The 21,230-nt window shown below is 41.8% G+C and overlaps 1 protein-coding gene across 1 annotated transcript in view; it reads left to right on the top strand.

Annotated features, from left to right (window-relative positions):
- The first annotated feature begins 677 nt into the window (after positions 1–677).
- Positions 678–21,230, top strand: part of LOC141106248 (calcium/calmodulin-dependent protein kinase type IV-like) — a 117,586-nt gene continuing 97,033 nt past the window's right edge. Inside the window, exons 1-2 of the mRNA XM_073596868.1 lie at positions 678–957; positions 13,232–13,366. Of these exons, the coding sequence (XP_073452969.1) occupies positions 13,269–13,366 (98 nt within the window). The 5' untranslated portion in view covers positions 678–957; positions 13,232–13,268. The remainder of the gene's footprint in view (positions 958–13,231; positions 13,367–21,230) is intronic.

Genomic DNA, 21,230 nt, shown 5'->3' with positions numbered 1-21,230 from the left:
TTAAAAAAGCCAGTAAATTGATACACTCAGGTGTGAATGGAGCCTTATGCCCTGTACACACAATCAGATTTTCCAACAAATGTTGCATGTGAGGTTGTTGGCTGAAAGTCCGACCGTGTGTATACTCCATCGAACATTTGTTGTCGGACTTTCCACTTACAAATGTTGGCTAGCAGGTTCTCAAATTTTCTGCCAACAAATGTTTGTTGTCGGACTTTCTGATCGTGTGTACACAAGTCCGTCAAACAAAAGTTCACACATGCTCGGAATCAAGTACGAGCTGGAGATATAACTAGCGTTCGTAATGGAGATATCACGTACGTCTTGTACGTCACTACATTCATTATTGTTGGCCAACATTTGTGTTACCCTGTGTATGCAAGACAAGTTGGAGCCAACATCCTTTGAACAAAAATCCATGGTTTTGTTGCCGGAAAGTCAGATCGTGTGTACGGGACATAATAAATCGTATGCTGTGGCACAACTGTGTATATAAAGCAAAGCAAGGTGTAATGAGTTTCCAGATTTCAACTTTTGTTTTTTTTTAGTGGCCCCATAGCTGTGAGAAAGAAAAAGTAAAGTATCATACATATACCATCATTATAAAAAGTAGCTTTCTCAGTATGTCATGCCAAATATATACACTAGAGGGCATCAGAGCTCTTCTTTAAACCTTTCTCTCCTATGCCTTTGTGTAGGGAGGAGCAGCATAAGGGTGTGTTGAGATGGAGATATGCTTCTCTGTAGGGTATCTATTTTAGTGATGAAATCATTATTAGCCCAGGGGAAATGATGACTACTGGATGTGCAAAACTACAGCAAGGCAGTAATGGTCATCAAGTATTTATAGAGGATAGCTACATTATGGGCTGGATATAAAATAAACAGGACAACACCTGTCATCCTTCTATCAATATTCATTGGACATTTACCTGCATGAACTAACAGGAGGAGCAAGTAAGTGTTTATGATTTCAGTCAAACAGAGTTATTTAAGTATCAGCTTGTGTGACTTCACTGATCTACTGGTACCTGATACATAATTGTTGCTATATTCATTTAAAATACAGAATTATTACAAAGATGTTTAAATGACATGATTGCAACATTATTTATGCCATGGACTGGGACAGGTTGCAATAGTAAAAGCTGCACAGCTTCATTTAAAATAGAAGCAAAGATGTATATTTCCGTTATGGATACTATTTATTAACTGGACAGCAATAGTGTGAAGACAGTAAGAACTATCTAGGTTGCTAGCTGGCGCAACAATCCAGAATTTTTTAGGTCATCCATTCATGTGTCAAAATAAATGTGAAATGTTTCTCGTCTGTTAGGTGTGTGTGTTTGCATAGTGAAGCTGACTCATTTGTTTGTTGCCACTGATATTTTTTTTTTTTTGTCAAGTTAAACTATTTTGAAATTGCAAACATTTGAATTTTAATATTTCTAACTAAACTGACATGTAAATCCATGCTGATGAATTGAAACATTTAGAGGCTTTTAAATCTTACCACAGTACACAAGAAATTAAAAAGCTAGTCCAATGAGTCCACTCAATTATATTTCTCTGAAACAAAAATATCTGTTATGGGTGGACTATTTAAAGCCTTGAACCATGAAAACGCTCTATAATGTAAGACCTGCAAATATTCTTAAATACATGAACTTCACTAACTGCTGTCAGCGGAGAGTCTGGCTCTCCCATTAACAATATCAAGTATCAATATCAATCTGCCGTTCCTGGACCATGCTTGGTGGCACGTTTTCAATGTAAAATTAACAAACAGGTCCATGATGCTGCTGATCTATTTGAGGATTTTTTTTAACCAAATAGGTGTCAACAGTCATTTATCAACAAGAATGCCTCGCACAAAAAGTGCATAAGCAAACCATCAGACATCCATCAACAAGGAAGCGCTAACGCATTTTACATTAGAAGTGCATACGAAAACCAATAGTTAGCCATTGACAAGGAAGCCTTAACGTGTTTTCTCCTAGCAGTGCATAAGCAAACCATCAACCATCCATGAACAAGAAAGTCATAACACGTTTCACACTAAAAGTGCATAAGGAAACCATCAGCCATCAAGCAACAAGGAAGCCATAACACATTTCACCCTACAAGTGCATAAGGAAACCATCAGTCATCCATCAACAAGGAAGCTTTAACGCATTTCATGTTAGAAGTGCATACGAAAACCATCAGTCATCCATTAACAAGGAAGCTTTAGCGCATTTCACATTAGAAGTGCATAAGGAAACCATCAGTCATCCATCAACAAGGAAGCTTTAATGCATTTCACATTAGAAGTGCATAGGCGAACCAATAGTCATCCATCATTAAAGCGGAAAATGGAACTTCCGCTTTTCTGAACCCTCCCCCCCTCCGGTGTCACATTTGGCACCTTTCAGGGGGGAGGGGGGTGCAGATACCTGTCTAAGACAGGTATTTGCACCCACTTCCGGCATAGACTCCCATGGGAGTCTACGCCACTTCCCGTCCCCACCGCGCTGTCTGCTGGGAACACACAGCTCCCAGGAGAGAGCGGGGACCACTTGGGACGCGCAGCGTGACTCGCGCATGCGCAGTAGGGAACTGGGAAGTGAAGCCGCAACGCTTCACTTCCTGATTCCCTCACCTAGGATGGCGGCGGCAGCTGCCGAGAACCGAGCGGGTTCTCGGCGTCCCCTGCCGACATCGCTGGACCCTGGAACAGGTAAGTGGCCATGTATTAAAAGTCAGCAGCTGCAGTATTTGTAGCTGCTGGCTTTTAATATTTTTTTTTTTTTTGGCGGTGTGGGTGAACCCCCGCTTTAAGGAAGCCCTAACATGATTCCTACTAGCAGTGCATAAGTAAACCATGAGCCATCCCTCAACAAGGAAGCTTTAATGCATTTCATACTAGAAGTGCATGGGCAATGTCAGGGACCAGTGTGACCAGAAATGTGTGGACTGCAACAGAATGCACCAAACACAGGTAAAGTGTAAATAATATGATTTATTAAAAGATAAATGAACAACAAAGAAAACACACCTCCAATACAGTAAATAGTGTACCCCAACCAGTGAACACAAAACAAATGACAGTCTGAATCCAATTTGTACAGAACAGATAACCAAATCGTAATCATATCAGAGCTAAGGTCAAACACGGAAGATCAAGCTGAGGGGAGCTGGGAACAAGACAGGACAGGGAAACGGAACCAGAAGACGGACTGAGTGGGTAGGAAGAAATCAGGCTGCAGGATCAGGATCAGCGTCCAGGAACAGGAGATGGGATGCAGGCTTCAGGAAGACATATCAGGGGCACAAGGAGAAAATACCAAGACAAAGTGTATTAGCATTCACCTGGTTTAAATACACCTCCTGCAATCAGCATCAGGAGATGCCTGATTGCAGGGGATGATTTCAGCTCCTGACTGCTAAAGGGACACCTGCTGGTGGACACCAGAACTGCAGCCTAAAGATCTAGGAGCACAGTGCTACCAGCAGGTGAATCCTCTCCCGACTGTTAGCCTCCAACTGCTGAGAGACACCCGCTGGTGGACACCGGTACTGCAGCCCATAGATCTGGGAGCCACAGTGCCACCAGCAGGTGAAACCTTTCCTGACAGGCAAAGAATCAGCGATCCATTACCAAGTAAACCTTAAGTTTTCTAGTAAACCTAGAAGTTCGTAAGCAAACCATCAGCCATCCATCAAAAAGGAAGCCTTAGACATGTATAAGCAAATGAATAATCATCCATTAAGGAAACCTTAACGTGTTTTCTACTAGCAGGGCATAAGCAAACCATCAGCCATCCATTAACAAGGAAACTATAACATGTTTCACGATAGAAGTGCATAGGAAAACCATCAGCCACCCATCAACAAGGAAGTCTTAACGCATTTCACATTAGAAGTGTGTAAACAAATCAGCCATCCATCAACAAGGAAGCCTTAATACATTTCACATTAGAAATGCATGAGTGAACAAATAGCCACCCATTAACAAGGAAGCCTTAATGTGTTTCCTACTAGCAGTGCATAAGTAAACCATCAGCCAACCATCAACAAGGAAGCCATATTGCATTTCACAGTAGAAGTGCATAAGCAAAGCATCAGCCATCCATCCACAAGGAAGCTTTAATGCATTTTACACTACAGTAGACGTGCATAAGCAATCAATCAGCCATCTGTTAACGAGAAAGCCTTAACATGTTTAACACTAGAAGTTCATAAGCAAACCATTAGCTATTCAACAAGGAAGCCTTATTGCATTTCACATTAGAAGTGCATAACCAAACTAATAGTCATCCATCAAGAAAGTCTTAACATGTTTTCTACTAGCAGTGCATAAGTAATCCATCAACAAGGGAGCTATAACGCATTTCACACTGAAAGTGTATTTGCAAACCATCAGCCATCCATTAATGAGAAGGTCATTCCCTGTTTCACACCAGAGGTGCATAAGAAAACCTCCAGCCACCCATCAACAAGGAAGTCATCATTTGTTTCACAGTGGAAGTGTATACATAAAATATCAGCCATCCATCAAAAAGAAAACTTTAATGCGTTTCACTTCTTGTGTAAAACACATTAGGGCTTTCCTGTTGATGGATGGCTGATGGTGCCTTTTTATGTAGGGGATAAACCACTTTTTGGCACTGATGAAGTTTGCAAATTGTACTTCAGCACCAACATTTGTGTCTTGGTTTATTGGCAAACATTTTTTTCTGGTCCATTACTTTTTCAGAACTATTGTATTATGATTGCTAGTCTTGGGATGTGGCAATCTTTTTAGATATGAATAGAGTTGAGGGGGATTAGAATTCCTGTCAGGATTTTATTGCTGGCTGTGTCCCTGTTAGGCTACTTTCACACTGAGGCGCTTTACAGGCGATACAGCGCTAAAAATAGCACCTGCAAAGTGCCTCTCCTGCCTCTCCAGTGTGAAAGCCTGAGTGCTTTCACACTGGGGCGGTGCACTTGCAGGACGGTCAAAAAAGTCCTGCAAGCTGCATCTTTGCAGCGCTATAGGAGCGGTGTATTTACCGCTCCTAAAGCGCCCCTTCCCATTGAAAACAATGGGGCAGCACCGCAAACCCGCAAAGCGGACGGTTTTAACCCTTGTTCGTATATATAAAATATTAACAATGAGCGATAAATGATGTGCAAAATCGCTAATTGTGATTATGCAAATTGCTAATGATGCTGTGCAAAATAACTGAAGCAACAGTAGCCCTATGTTCAATGTAGATGAATACTAAAGTGCCTATGTTGTAACTGTGCAAAACCGTATAATGATGCTGTGTAAAAATCGCTAAAAAACAACAATAGTGCTAAACAAACCAATCTGAGTATGTGCACGTAGTGTTGTGCAAATGCTATAGTGTTTCTGGGTATTAATATACTAATGTAAACGCATGGTATATATTAAAGTGCCAATAGCCCTATGTTCAGTGTACATAAACATAGAATGACTATGTTGCAACTGTGCAAAAATGCATGATGCTGCTATGTAAAATCGCTAAGTATATGCTAAACAGATAAGTTGCAGCTAGATCCAAAGTGTGTAAATGCACTTAAATGGTATAAAGTAAATGATATTCAGCGCAGTTTAATGATATATACGGAATATTTAACAATAAACGATAAATGGTGTAATTGCGATTATGTAAATAAATAATGATGCTGCGCAAAATAACTGAAGCAACAGTTGCCCTATGTTCAGTGTAGATGAATACTAAAGTGCTTATGTTGTGACTGTGCAAAAACGCATAATGGTGCTGTGTAAAAATCGCTGACAACAACAATGAACAGTGCTGAACAAACCAATAGCCCTCTGTTTAGTGTATATAAACATTAAATGACTATGTTGCAACTGTGCAAAAACGCATGATACTGCTATGTAAAATCGCTGAAAGCAACAATCAGCAGTGCTAAATAAAACAATCAAAGTGCGTGCGCTAAGCACTGTGCAAATGCCATTCCAGTGTAACCACAAAATATGTAAAATAAATAAATAATGATGTATAATACCAATAAAACAATGCTTGTGCTAAAAATTGTGACTGTGTTCTGACAATTCCCAATATCACATAGTTACCGCAATACAGATGCGAAAGTTCACTTATTGAAAATGATAAAGTCTATGATAAATGAAAGTGCCAATAGTGCTCCAATGTGCTCTTCAAAACAGCCGCCGGTGTATCACTCTTCCTGTGTAACACTCAGTGTGTACTGGCCTCTTACCTCCATGGAAATGGTAAACAGCAATGGAGATGGGTGTGGCTGGAGATCTTTGCAGGGTGTTGTAATGGGTATCCCTCTTACACCGTGGTATGGTGGATGGTGGCTTAGGATGTATTCATTTCTAGCAGATATATGCAAAGGATAAAGAAGAATCTCCCATAGTGTAATACTGAATAAGCTAATAAATTTATTTAAAGCCAAGTGGGTACTTACAACAGTGTAAAAAAAAAAAATTTTACATTTAACCCTTTTTCGGACGCTAGTGGGGGTTAAAACCACCCCGCTAGCGGCCGAAAAGCGCCGCTAAAATGACGGTAAAGCGGCGCTAAAAATAGCGCCGCTTTACCACCGGCGCCCGCCCGCCTCAGTGTGAAAGTAGCCTTAGGGAGATCCTCCCTTTCTATTTTTTTTGGTGACCGTTATCATTGACAAAAATCTCAAAATTTGGGTTGTCATCAGAATAGGAAAAGGGGAAGTCTTCCAATGGGGACACTAGCTCTGGTGACCCTGGTGACAACATTGGGTTCACAAATTTTGGTGGGTTTTCATCTCATGCCCTGTTTTGGCTATGACACACAAAGTGAAGGGAAATCTCCCTGGTGGGGCACAGATGGCAAAACAAGTTTGACAGGAGTTATATGCAAAATGAAAAAAAAAAAAGTTTTCCTTTAGCCCTTTTCACACATGCTGACCTTTTATTTCATCAGCTCAGTCACGTTTTTTTCACAGAAAAAACGGATGAAGTTTACATCAGTTTGTCATCCATTTTTTATCAGTTTTTACATCAGTTTTTCATATCCTTCAGCTAGAGTCCTTAACCACTTTAGTCCCAGAGCCATATTTTCATGCAAAAACTGAGCTTATGACCGCTTACATCAGTTTTTGGTCCAATTAATTTTTTTAGCGGAAGAAAAATCGGGCTTTGATCTGTTCCAAAAAACAGATGTTGGCAGAAGCGGATGTAAACGGATGATCATCTATTTACATCCGTTTTTCCATAGAGATACATTGATGTCCATTTTCATCTGGCAACGGATGGATGAAGAATGGACAAACGGTCTGCGTGTGTGAAAGGGGCCTAAGTTCTACTTTATCATTAATTTTGGAAAGCTCAGACAACAATCATTAAACGTCCATGTATAATTTACACTGTATATTAAGCCAAAACTTTTTTATCCCCAGTTTTGGATAAAGTGAGGAAGTAATAGAACTCCTGTCAGGTTTTTACTGTTTTCCAGAGCTCCATTAGAGAGATATCCTCTCACTTCCTGTCCTGTTAACAACATTTTACCAGACAGGAAATGAGGGGGATTCTCCAGTAATGATGTGCAAATTATGCCCGGGATCAGTTCAAGGGACGTTTGCCAAACTGTTAGAAAAATATGTTTGGATATCACAAGCAATCATCAAACCTTATTGAAATCTTTGGGGGACGAATCCTAAAAAAATAATTGTGCCCACTGTTAATAAGGAAGGAATTGTCAAACAAAGTGTACGAGAAGCTGGAAACTGCCAGACGGAACGTGTTCCCAGGCAAAAAGAAAACAACTTTTTATTTTTTTTTTTTCATTTCAGATGAAAATGAGCAAATGAGGGTAATAACTTCTGTCAGTTTTAGTTTTGCCATCCGTGTCCTATTGGGGATATGTGCATTTACCATAAAAGGAAGTGAGAGGAAATCCCTTCAAAGAGAAGGAAACACCTGATTGTCATTAGGGTCACCAAAACTAGTGTCCCCAATGGAAAATGTATCCTCTATTCCTGTTCTGGTGACAAACCAAAATTTGGAATTTTCTTTGACTCACACACAGATAACAGTAAACTGGACAAACAGAAAAGATTAATCTCTTTTTCGGAGGCACAGACAGCAATAAAAACCTGACAAGTGTTCTAATCCCTCTCCACACTATCCAAAACAAAAAAAAATATGACATTACCTTTCTGACCTGAAAGGTATTTTCATAATGTGCTAGTGTGCATTGCATACTAGCACAATATGTGTAACTTAACTGAAATCAAAGCCCTCTAGAGATGCGCTGTCACAGCTGGAGGCCGCTTCCATCTCCCCCGGTCTTCCTTCCAGGTCCGTGGACTCTGGCTGTGTGACTGGTCGGAGCTGCGAGGATGTCACTCCTGCAATGCATGGGGGAGCCACCGTTTACATCACAGGACTCTGCAGGAATGGCATGCATGGCAGTGCCTTCAGAGCGTATGTGCTGGTGAAGTCAATATTTACAGTAACTATAGATAAGAACATGATTGAGGGATACCCTAAGGCCCCATACACACTATTAGATTTTATGCAGATTTTTGTCTTCAGATTTACCAAAACCATGTAGTGCAAGGGCCTCCCTGATTGCATACAAATTGAAACTCTTAAGGTTTGACCTCATATTATATGGTTTTGGTAAATCTGAAGACAAAAATCTGCAGAAAATCTAGTAGTGTGTATGGGGTCTTAACATGCCTAATAAAGTGGTTGTAAACCCTCCCGTATACTCAGGTATGTGACTAGCCTCAGGTGGTACACAGAAATGAAACAATTCCTCCTAGACATGTGCCCCATCAATAAATTTGTTTCGTTTCGTTCCTTTCCGTTTCGTATTAGAATTAATTCGTATTTTGTAATTCGTGTCCGAAATTCAGTTTGGATTTGTACACAATATGAATTTTCGTTAGGTTTGTTAACTTTTTGTAACAATTACGAATGTTCGTTATGATGAATTTATCATTATGAGGGGCTCCCACCATCCCTGTGCTGTGTTGATTTCCTGGGGTTTTAACTTTTAGGTTTGTTAACCGATTCCCGACCGGCGCATGCCGATGTACGTCGGCAGAATGGCACGTGCCCGCCGGCCAGGAGCTCCATGAGTCAGGTCGCGGGTCCCGCGGACTCGATCGCCGCGGGGATACCCGCGATCGCCTCACAGAGAGGACGAATGGGGAGATGCTGATGTAAACAGCATCTCCCCGTTCTGCCTAGTGACAAGTGTCACTCGATCTCTGCTCCCTGTCATCGGAGCCGAGATCAGTGACGTCACACACACAGCCCATCCCCCTACAGTTAGTAATCACTCCCCTAGGACATACTTAACCCCTCCCCACCCCCTAGTGGTTAACCCCTTCACTGCCAGTGTCATTTACACAGGAATCAGTGCATTTTTAATCGCATTAATCGCTGTATAAATGACAATGGTCCTAAAAATGTGTCAAAAATGTCCGACATGTCCGCCATAACGTCGCAGTCACAATAAAAATCGATGATCGCTGCCATTACTAGTACAAAAAAAATTATTAATAAAAATGCCATAAAACTATCCCCTATTTAGTAAACGCTATAACTTTTGCGCAAACCAATCAATAAACGCTTATTGCGATTTTTTTTTACCGAAAATATGTAGAAGAATATGATTGGCCTAAACTGAGGGAAAAAAATGTTTTTTTATATATTTTTGGGGGATATTTATTATAGCAAAATGTAAAAAATAATGCGTTTTTTTCAAAATTGTCGCCCTTATTTTGTTTATAGCGCAAAACATAAAAATCGCAGAGGCGATCAAATACCACCAAAAGAAAGCTCTATTTGTGGGAAAAAAAGGACGTCAATTTTGTTTGGGAGCCACGTCGCACGTCCGTGCAATTGTCAGTTAAACAACGCAGTGCCGAATCGCAAAAAACGCTCTGGTCAGGAAGGGGGTAAAATCTTCTGGGGCTGAAGTGGTTAACTTTTCGTAACAATTACGAATGTTCGTTATGATGAATTTATCATTATGAGGGGCTCCCACCATCCCTGTGCTGTGCTGACTTCCTGGGTTTCTTGACTTCATCATAACGAATAATTGTAATTAACAAACATTCTTGTTTTCATTGTAACGAAATTTGGATCCGAAATTCGTAAATGAAATTTCGTATTTGGTACAAAATTCGGAAGCATAGCAATTCGTATTTCGGATCCTCCCTAATGTACGAATTTACAGAAATTCGTACGAATTTTCGATTCGTACAAAACTAATCGCACATGTCTAATTCCTCCTGCATAAGTTGTACAGCCATTCAAAGTACATAATTTACGCAGCATTTCTGAGATTCCAGAAGCAGGGGACGGGGATCTGATGTTACACACTACACAGCATGGAGCAGGGAGCACAGTGTAATCTGAGACCTGAATGGAGGGAATGGACACAACCTCCTCTACACAGTCTCATAGGGAAACATGCACAGCTGTGGCTGTTAATCACCTGCTGTGTGTTGATGATGAGGTGGAGGGGGGGGGGTATCCTGTTATGGCTTGTTGCTAGTATAGACAGTGAGAACTCACTCATGCATATACATATACAGAATTTTTTGCCCTTGGGACTTTAAATGAGGTGTGACACTGATATTGATGAGATAAAAAACAACAGACTTAATGGTTCACACAGATCTACAGTAGCCACAAATAGATGTCAGTTATATGAACAGTTTTGTAATATTATACACATAGTATTGCAGTAAAATACGATTTTACATAACAAAGGTCCAAAATAAGTACAAGAATGAAGCCTAGTGACCCAACGCATTTCGTTAACACCAGTTCACTTCCTCAGGGGTTGATGTAAACTTGATATCTATAAATTAAAAACTGTATAAGTATAACGCAGAAGGTAAATTAATTGTATAGGGTCAAAACGTTAAACATTGTGCCGATACAAAACTGTTAGAGGAAATACACATGCTCATATTCACTGGATTACCGCTGAAAATGTCTGTCCCGGGAGCTGTGGGTGTAAGATCCAAAAAGGCCCGGTAGGTCAAACAGGGAGAACGCGGGCCCAAACCAACATAATGGCCTCCATGATGATGAGTGTAGAAGACATATCAGAAAATAAACCTTGCTACCACAATGTATAACTATAGTGTCCAACTGAAATCAATGAATATAATGCTGAACAAAAAGTGCAAGTGTATGTCAATATCACTGAAGGTGACTGAGGTAAATATAATATGTCAAATATTTGCTCAGAGACCAGGCAAAAAGTAAAAGATGAATAAGTGACAAGGGTATGAAACTGAGTAGAAAAAAAAAAACAAGGGTTAGAATGGAATTAAAGTGAAAAGGAAACAAGCAAAAAAGCAAACTAAAATAGACACCCCTGAATAATAAACCCTGAAGGGAGGGGTGGTGAATAAAAGTGACTTTTGAGGTTGAGGCAAGTACACACTATAAAAGAATGTGCTTTGTTCATGTTACATTTCAGGGGGTTACAGCTACTTTAAGGAGTGTATCTGTGCAATGTACTAAAGCAGAAGTGACATTTACAAAGAAAAATCATAAAAAAAAACAGCTAAAAAACATTTTTTTCTCTACCGTTTTAGTATAACTACTTACCTGTTATAATGTATCTCCTACAATGTGCAAGCTGCTGGACTCTGTAGAAATCTTCACTACAGGGCTCCCCTGTCCTCTTCCTGCTGCTGAACTTCCAGCGCTGTGAGGGTTAACAGCTTTGGTTCTCTGGACTCAGATGAACTAATATGCACTGCAATATGCACTGCAGTAACCATACAATAGACGTTATTAGGGTGGATTTATTAAAGGTAAATAGGCTGTTCACTTTGCAAGGGATTTTGCACTTTGAGAATAATTTTCCAAGGTTAGTAAATGAGGGGAAGTTATGCTGACTTTTTTATATCCAATTATGTGCAAGCAAAAATGCATTTTTTTAAATTTTCCGTGCACGTTTTGGTGTATGCTTTGCAAAGTGAAACTTAAGCACATTTACAAAGCTCCCTTGCAAAGTGCAACTTCCCTTACGAACGGTCTTATTGCCTTCAGTAAATTCAGTAAACCTCATTGTGTAAATTACATAAACTATATTATGTCTTTATAGACCTTGCTTTGTGCACTGGTCCAAATCATTTGGTGAAGGGGGGGGATTATAGTGTGGGGTTGCTTTTCAGGGGTTGGGCTTGGCCCCTTAGTTTCAGTGAAGGGAATCCCTAAAGCGTCAGCATACCAAGACATTTTGGACAATTTCATGCTCCCAACTTTGTGGGAACAGTTTGGGGATGGCCCCTTCCTGTTCCAACATGACTGCGCACCAGTGCACGAATCAATGTCCATAAAGACATAGATGAGCGAGTTTGGGGTGGAGGAACTTGACTGGCCTGCATAGAGTCCTGACCTCAACCCAAAAGAACACTTTGTGTAGGTGAATTATAGCAGAGACTGCGAGCCAGGCCTTCTCGTCCACATCAGTGCCTGATCTCACAAATGCAGAAGAATGGTCAAAGAATGGTCAAACATGGAAGAATGGTCAAACATTCCCATAGACACACTCCTAAACCTTGTGGATGCCCTCCCAGAAGAGTTGGAGCTGCTATAGCTGTAAAGGGTGGGCCAACTCAATATTGAACCCTACGGACTAAGACTAGGATGCCAGTAAAGTTCATGTGCGTGTAAAGGCAGGCGTCCCAATACTTTTGGTAATATGTTGTAGTCCTCTTCCAAAAGGCCTGTTGGTGGAGGGGGGGCAGCAGGCTGGAGTATCAACATTAGCAATAGAAGGATATATTCTTTTCAGTGCAGAGTTAAATCACTTGCATGCACTGAATCACACGGCTCAATAATCTCTTCTTGGATCCCTGCATAAGGAAGCACTTGGTAGGAGTAGGATAACCTATTTGGATGGAGACCATAGTAGAAAAATCCAACTTCAAATATTTCACATACAGCTTCAGGTGAGATCGGGGTCCACTCTTCACAGTCACATGTCAGGTGCTGGCTTGGCTCATCTCCACCAAAGCAATCGAAGAAAGCGCTGTGCAAAGCACAAAACGTGTCCAAACAGAACTTGTTACTGTTGGCTAATAAAAAAAAATCAGTGTTTGGCATTTTTATCGTTGGTATGATTCATAGTGGCAAAATGCTTTAATAAATCTGAGAGGATCTACACTTTTCTGTAGGTTAATTTGTTCTTAATGATGTTTTTTTTTCTCTCAACAATGCCTCTAGCACCCCCTGAAATAATTGCATTTGATAATAGAAGAAGATGCCAACTTGCAAACCAGAGGACATGTACTGGATAGAAGGCTCTCAGAGGGAAAATGGACTGGAGCACTTCTACTCCCTTGGTCAGGAGCTTGGAAGGTACTAAACAAAAACAGAACTATTACTTTTAGTTGTATTTTGTATTCAGACCAATAGGTTTTATTACCTTTGTATTGTTTAGGAAATTGAGAAGTAAGAACAAAAATACAAAACATATACTTAACCACTTCAATACCAGACACTTAGACACCTTCCCGCCCAGGCCAATTTTCAGCTTTCAGCACTGTCGCAATTTGAATGACAATTGCGCGGTCATACAACACTGTAAAAACAAAACAAATTTTTTATAATTTTGCTCCCACAAATAGAGCTTTCTTTTGGTGGTATTTGATCACCTCTGTGGTTTTTATTTTTTGCGCAACAAATAAAAAAAGACCGAAAATTTTGAAAAAAAACAAGTTTTTCTTCATTTCTGTTAAAATTTTTTGTAAATAAGTATGTTTTCTTCTTCAATGACGGGCACTGATATGGCTGCACTGACGGGCACTGATACGGCGGCACTGATGGGCACCGATGAGGTGGCACCAATGAGGTGGCACTGATGAGGTGGCACCGACGGGCACTAATGATGGGCACAGATAGGCGGCACTGATGGGCACTGATAGGTGGCACTGATGGGCACTGATAGGTGGCACTGGTATGTGGCACTGATGGGCACTCGAAGGTGGCACTGATGGGCACTCATAGGCGGCACTGATGGGCACTCATAGGTGGCATTGATTAGTACATATGGGTGGCACTGATGGGTACTTATGGGTGGCACTGATAGGTGGCACTGATGAGCACTGATAGGTGGGCACTGATGGGCACAGATGGGCACTAACAGGTGGCACCGATGGGCAATGACAGGTAGCACTGATGACACTGATTGGTGGCACTGATAAAACTTATTGGTGGCATTGCTGGGCAGAACTGAAACATAATGGTGCCAATCAGTGCCCATTTGTGGGCACTGATTGGCACAGATTGGGCACATTGGGCACATGTGGATGGCCATGGGGTACATACCTGGCCATCCACATGTTGCCCCTTCCCTGGTGGTCCTAGTGGCGATCCCTGGTGGTCCAGTGTGGTCATCTGAGGGGGGGCTGCGCTGATAAGCAATCAGCGCAGACCCCCCCTGTCAGGAGAGCCGCCGATCGGCTCTCCTCTACTCGCGTCTGTCAGACGTGAGCGAGGAAAAGCAGATCAACGGCTCTTCCTATTGACATCGTGATCAGCCGTGATTGGACACTGCTGATCACGTGGTAAAGAGCCTCCGCCGGAGGCTCTTTACCAAGATCGGTGGAGAGGTGTGTCAGGCTGACACACCGCTCCACCGATCGCTGCGATGCGCGCCCCCGCGGCGGCATGTTATCCTGCTGGACGTCATATGACGCCCAGTCAGGATAACGGAACCACCGCCCGGCCGTCATCTGCTATGGGCCGGGCGGGAAGTGGTTAAAGTAGGAAGCAAATAGTTATTTTTTTGTTTTGTTTTATTGTGGTCTACAATGAAGGTTATTGTTCAGCAAAGATTAAATGCTAGTTGGCACCTTTGATATGTTTTCTTCTTTAATCTGTACAGGACTTATATAAAAAGTCATGCATAGACTTAAGTATAGTCTTCAAAAACATTAGGAATAGTAAGGTAACCATCTACAAGCTGGTATGAGAAACAAACGCACTCATCTCAATGGCAACTTGAGTTACAATATCCTAGCTACTTGATAAGCAATACTTTTGGTAAAGCATACTTAAAGTGGATGTAAACTCGATTTTTTTTTTTTGATGTCATAATGTACAGTATAAGATTTCCTATCATTTGAGCCCAGTCTTGCCACAAAGAGTTAATCCATCTCTGAGCAATCCTCTTTTATTGTTCAGTGAGATAAAACTTGACATACAGAGAAAAACTTTGTCAAATCCTCCCCCTTGCTGTGAGTGACAGGTGATTTACATCTCGTGCACTAGCCTAAGACAGGCATTATTTTTTAATTCCCTCCCCCACTCCTTTCTTCAGCAGCTCTGCAAGGATTGGCTGTTCCACACCTCACCATGATTTGGCATGCTGAAGTCATGTGGTTACTTTCCTGTCTTTTCACTGGATGTTAGAGATCATAGCAGAAGTTCAGTGTAAGAAATACACAGGAGAAAATGCATATTGACAAGGAGAGTGTAGAGGTGGGCGGGGCATCTACTGACATCACGACTCCACCCACCGAGCTCCAGACAACAGATCCACCCACAGAATATGCAGTTTTTCGGGTCTCATAACAGACAGAGGGGAGACATTTGACAGGTAAAGATACATGCAGGAGGCATTTATATCCTTATAGATAACCCCTATGGCAGTAGTTTAGAAAGGATGACATTGGGTTTACATCCAGTTTAACCACTTAACAACCGGCCCATAGCCAAATGACGGCTACAGGGCGGTTGTTTAACTCTGGGAGGACGTCCAGGGACGTCCTCCCAGAATTCTGCTCTCGCGCGCCCCCTAGGGCGCGCACTCGAGAGCATCCGTGACCGCCGGGTCCAGAGGACCCGGCGCATCACAGATCCCGGTAAATGGCCGCTGATCGCGGCCGTTTACCATGTGATCGCTCCGTCAAATGACAGAGCGATCACATGTAAACAAACCGGCGTCATCTGATGACGCCGGTTCCTCTCCTCCCCTCTGTGTACCGATCGGTACACTGTGAGCAGAGAGGGGGTTGGATGGATGGCTGCAGCGTTGTGGGCTGGATGTGTAGTGCCCACAGCGCTGCACAGAGACATCCAGCCATCCATCCATCCATGCTCAGCCATCCCTCACTACTATGCATGCCCTGCAATGCCCTCTGCAATGCCCCACAGTACTCTGGTATGCCCCACAATACCCCTGCAATACTCTGCCATACCCTGCAATACCCCTGCAATACTCTGCCATACCCTGCAATACCCCTGCAATACTCTGCCATACCCTGCAATACCCCGCAATACTCTGCCATACCCTGCAATACCCCGCCATACCCTGCAATACCCCGCCATACTCCGCAATACTCTGCCATACCCTGCAATACCCCGCAATACTCTGCCATACCCTGCAATACCCCGCCATACCCTGCAATACCCCGCCATACTCCGCAATACTCTGCCATAACCTGCAATACCCCGCCATACTCCGCAATACCCCGCCATACTCCGCAATACTCTGCCATAACCTGCAATACCCCGCCATACTCCGCAATACCCCGCCATACTCCGCAATACTCTGCCATACCCTGGAATACCCCGCAATACTCTGCCATACCCTGGAATACCCCGCAATACTCTGCCATACCCTGGAATACCCCGCAATACTCTGCCATACCCTGCAATACCCTGAAATTCCCCGCAATACACTGCCATACCCTGCAATACCCCGCAATATCCCGCAATACTCTGCCATACCCCGCGATACCCAGCCATACTCAGTGATACCCAGCCATACTCTGCAATACTCAGTGATACCCAGCCATACTCTGCAAAACTCAGTGATACCCAGCCATACTCTGCAATACTCAGTGATACCCAGCCATACTCTGCCATACTCTGCCATACCCAGCCATGCTCTGCAATACCCCGCAAAAATCTGCAATACTCTGCCATAACCTGCAATACTCTGCAATACCCCGCAATACCCAGCCATACTCTGCAATACTCGGTGATACCCAGTCATACTCGGCGATACCCAGTCATACTCGGCGATACTCTGCCATACCCAGTCATACTCGGCGATACCCAGTCATACTCGGCGATACTCTGCAATACCCAGACATGCTCAGCCATACTCTGCCATACCCAGTCATACTCGGCGATACTCTGCAATACCCAGCCATGCTCAGCCATACTCTGCCATACCCAGTCATACTCGGCGATACTCTGCAATACCCAGCCATGCTCAGCCATACTCGCCCATGCTCAGCCATACTCGGCCATGCTCAGCCATACCCAGCCATGCTCAGCCATACTCGGCCTCTGTATGTGGCCAGGCTGTGGAAGTCTCACACATGTGGTATCGCCGTACTCAGGAGGAGTAGGAGAATCTATTTTGGGGTGTCATTTTTGGTATGTACATGCTATGTGTTAGAAATATTGTATAAATGGACAACTTTGTGTTTAAAAAAAAAAAAGCGTTTTAACCACATCCGGCCTTCCGTCATACGACGTCCTTGACTTTGTGCGGGGATATCTGAATGATGGGTGCAGCTACAGGCATCATTCAGATATCATCTTTTTCAGCCGGCGATTCCCTACACCATAAGAATGATCATAGTGGCTGTTACACTGCTTGATCGTTCTTACGGGAGGCGAGAGGGGACGTCCCCCCCTCCCGCCGCCCTCCGGTGCTTCTACCGACTCACCGCTACGATCGAAGCCAGGATCTTTTTTTTTTTTTTTTTTTTTTTAATTTCAGGCACAGCCTAGAGGTGAGATTTGGGGTCTTATTGACCCCATATCTCACTGTAAAGAGGACCTGTCATGCCATATTCCTATTATAAGGGATGTTTACATTCCTTGTAATAGGAATAAAAGTGATCAAAAATTTTTTTGGGGGGAAAAAAGTGTCAAACTAAAATAAATAAAGTAAAATGAACAATAAAAAAAAATAAAAAATTTTTTAAAGCGCCCCTGTCCGTGTGCTCGCATGCAGAAGCGAACGCATACGTAAGTCCCGCCCACATATGAAAACGGTGTTCAAACCACACATGTGAGGTATCACTGCGATCGGTAGAGCGAGAGCAATAATTTTGGCCCTAGACCTCCTCTGTAACTCAAAATTTGTAACCAGTAAAAATTTTTAAAACGTCGCCTATGGGGATTTTTAAGTGGCGAAGTTTGGCGCCATTCCACAAGCGTGTGCAATTTTGAAAGGTGACATGTTAGGTATCTATTTACTCGGCGTAACTTCATCTTTCATATTATGCAAAAGCATTGGGCTAACCTTACTGTTTTGTTTTTTTTTTAAAGCAAAAAACATTTTTTTTTCCAAAAAAAACGCGTTCGAAAAATTGCTGCGCAAATATCGTGCGAGATAAAAAGTTGCAATGACCGCTATTGTACTCTCTAGGGTCTTTGCTAAAAAAACATATATAATGTTTTGGGGTTCTATGTAATTTTCTAGCAAATAAATGATGATTTTTACATGTAGGAGAGAAATGTCAGAATTGGCATGGGTGCTCCAGAATGCCTGAAGGTGCTCCCCTGCATGTTGGGCCTCTGTATGTGGCCATGCTGTGTAAAAGTCTCACACATGTGGTATCACCATACTCAGGAGTAATAGCAGAATGTGTTTTGGGGTGTAATTTGTGGTATGCATATGCTGTGTGTGAGAAATAACCTGCTAATATGACAATTTTGTGAAAAAAAAAAAAAAGAAAAAAAAAACTTGATTTTGCAAAGAATTGTGGGAAAAAATGACAACTTCAAAAAACTCACCATGCATCTTTCTAAATACCTTGGAATGTCTTATTTCCAAAAAGGGGTCATTTGGGGGGTATTTGTACTTTTCTGGCATGTTAGGGTCTCAAGAAATGAGATAGGCCGTCAGTACTTCAGGTGTGATCAATTTTCAGATATTGGCACCATAGCTTGTGGACGCTATAACTTTCACAAAGACCAAATAATATCCACCGATTTGGGTTATTTTTACCAAAGATATGTAGCGGTATAAATTTTGGCCAAAATATATGAAGAAAAATTACTAATTTTCAAAATTTTATAACAGAAACGAAGAAAAATTAATTTTTTTACAGATTTTTCGGTCTTTTTTCTTTTATAGCGCAAAAAATAAACAACCCATCGGTGATTAAATACCACCAAAAGAAAGCTCTATTTGTGTGAAAAAAAGGACAAAAAATTCATATAGATACAGTGTTGCATGACTGAGTAATTGTCATTCAAAATGTGAGAGCACCAAAAGCTGAAAATTGGTCTGGTTATTAAGGGGGTTTAAGTGCCCAGTGGTCAAGTGGTTAAAGTGTTATTTTACCAACTCCTCCCCAACCCCCTGATCCTTGCTGGGGATGCAGGGGGATTACCTCTGGGGATGCTGAGCTGTCAGTGCCCAAGCAGCCGGTCCAGTGGTCCAGAGTTTTAAAATCCCCACTCCTCTCCATAATATATAATATATATATATATATATATATATATATATATATATATATATATATATATATAATTTATACAGTATATACATACATACATACATACATACATATCCTTTCTATTAAAGTTTTTTTTTCTGTGCATCCACACAATTTCAAAGTCAGTAATATTGTGATACCTTCAAAAATATCATGCTTGTATGAAGACTTATTCAAACTATTGGAAATGTACTCACCCTTTAAAATAGACCTCTAGATTATAGGAGGTCAGATAACACTTTATTCTCATAAATATATCCAAACTGATACATTTGTTTCTATTTGTCATGTGTTCATTTTTGTCAAGTGTTCATCTCTTCTGTTTACCAACGATCCAGAGTACCTCAGCGGTGAAGCAGGGGAAAAAAATCATGTAATGCTCACTGTTTCCAAAACAGCATATAAACCAGTATATAAACCAGACAAGTTCCAAATAGAAAATTATTTTGAAGAAAATAATGCAATTTGTGCTTAAAATTCTACACATAGGGGTTTATTTACTAAAACTGGAGAGTGCAAAATCTGGTGCAGTTCTACATAGAAACTAATGAGCTTCCAGGTTTTTTGTCAAAGCTTAAAGTGTTTGTTAACCCAAAAAAGATAAAATAGAGACCCTGGTCCCTTAAAGCAGATTAAACAGCAAAGTGCTTGTGCTGTGTAATCTACCCCTCTCTAAACTGTAAAAATCCTGGCTGATCCTGACACTTCCTGTATCCCCCACTCTGCACTAACCACAATAATCAGGGCTGCTGAGCCCTGACCACTGTGGTCAGTGTACGCCCCTTTGTCATCCTCAGCCCTGCTCTGCTCTCCTCTCCTCTCTCCCCCTCACCCCTTTTCCCTGCCTGTCAGCTCCGTGTTCTGTGTCTCTGTCTCCACCCCTCTCTGCTATTAGTAAAAATAAAAAATTATAAATGGTCACTGCCAGCCCCTACTATTATAAATAGGCATACCACACTGTATACGTCTTATAAAAATGAGGCATATAAATATCTTTTTAGAGCAATTTTAAGGCCGGTCATGTGACTTTCCACCAGTCTCAAGGGCTACTGCAGGAGAGACTGAGCGGTTATGTGAGATCCCCAGCTGACGTCAGATGGAGATCTCGGCCCCTCCTGCAGATGCCATGTATCAGAGATGTAAAGCAGCTGCGAGTCACGTGACCGGCCTGAAGATCGTTCTAGAAAGGTATTTACATGCCTCGTTTTTTATAAAAGACATGTACATTGTGCTATGCCTAACTCTAATAGAGGGGCTGGCAGTGATTTGTATACATGGGTTCACAAACACTTTAATTGAATACGCTGAAGTTAGAAGCTGATTAGCTACTATGCACAGCTGCACCAGATTTTGCACACTCCAGTTTTAGTAAATTGAGCCGAGTGTCCACAGGTGCCTCTCCAGATGAATGCAGTATGTTCACCCGATTTCTTAGACCTCTGAATGATTCTGACGTCTAATACCACTTTAAATACTAGTATAACATATTTCCACATCATGCCTTCCGCTACATATATTTATTCTGCTCACCCCACAATGTTACATAGTTACATAGTTAGTCAGGTTGAAAAAAGACACAAGTCCATTAAGTTCAACCATAAAAATAAATAAATAATAAATAAATAATATCAAACAGTCCCATATACCCAATCCTCTACCCACAGTTGATCCAGAGGAAGGCGAAAAACCCCAGCAAAGCATGATCCAATTTGCTACAGCAGGGGAAAAAATTCCTTCCTGACCCCCAGAAAGGC

Source organism: Aquarana catesbeiana, linkage group LG01, assembly GCF_042186555.1.
Source record: "Aquarana catesbeiana isolate 2022-GZ linkage group LG01, ASM4218655v1, whole genome shotgun sequence".
NCBI classification, from domain to species: domain Eukaryota; kingdom Metazoa; phylum Chordata; class Amphibia; order Anura; family Ranidae; genus Aquarana; species Aquarana catesbeiana.
This window is presented reverse-complemented; position numbering and strand designations above follow the sequence as displayed.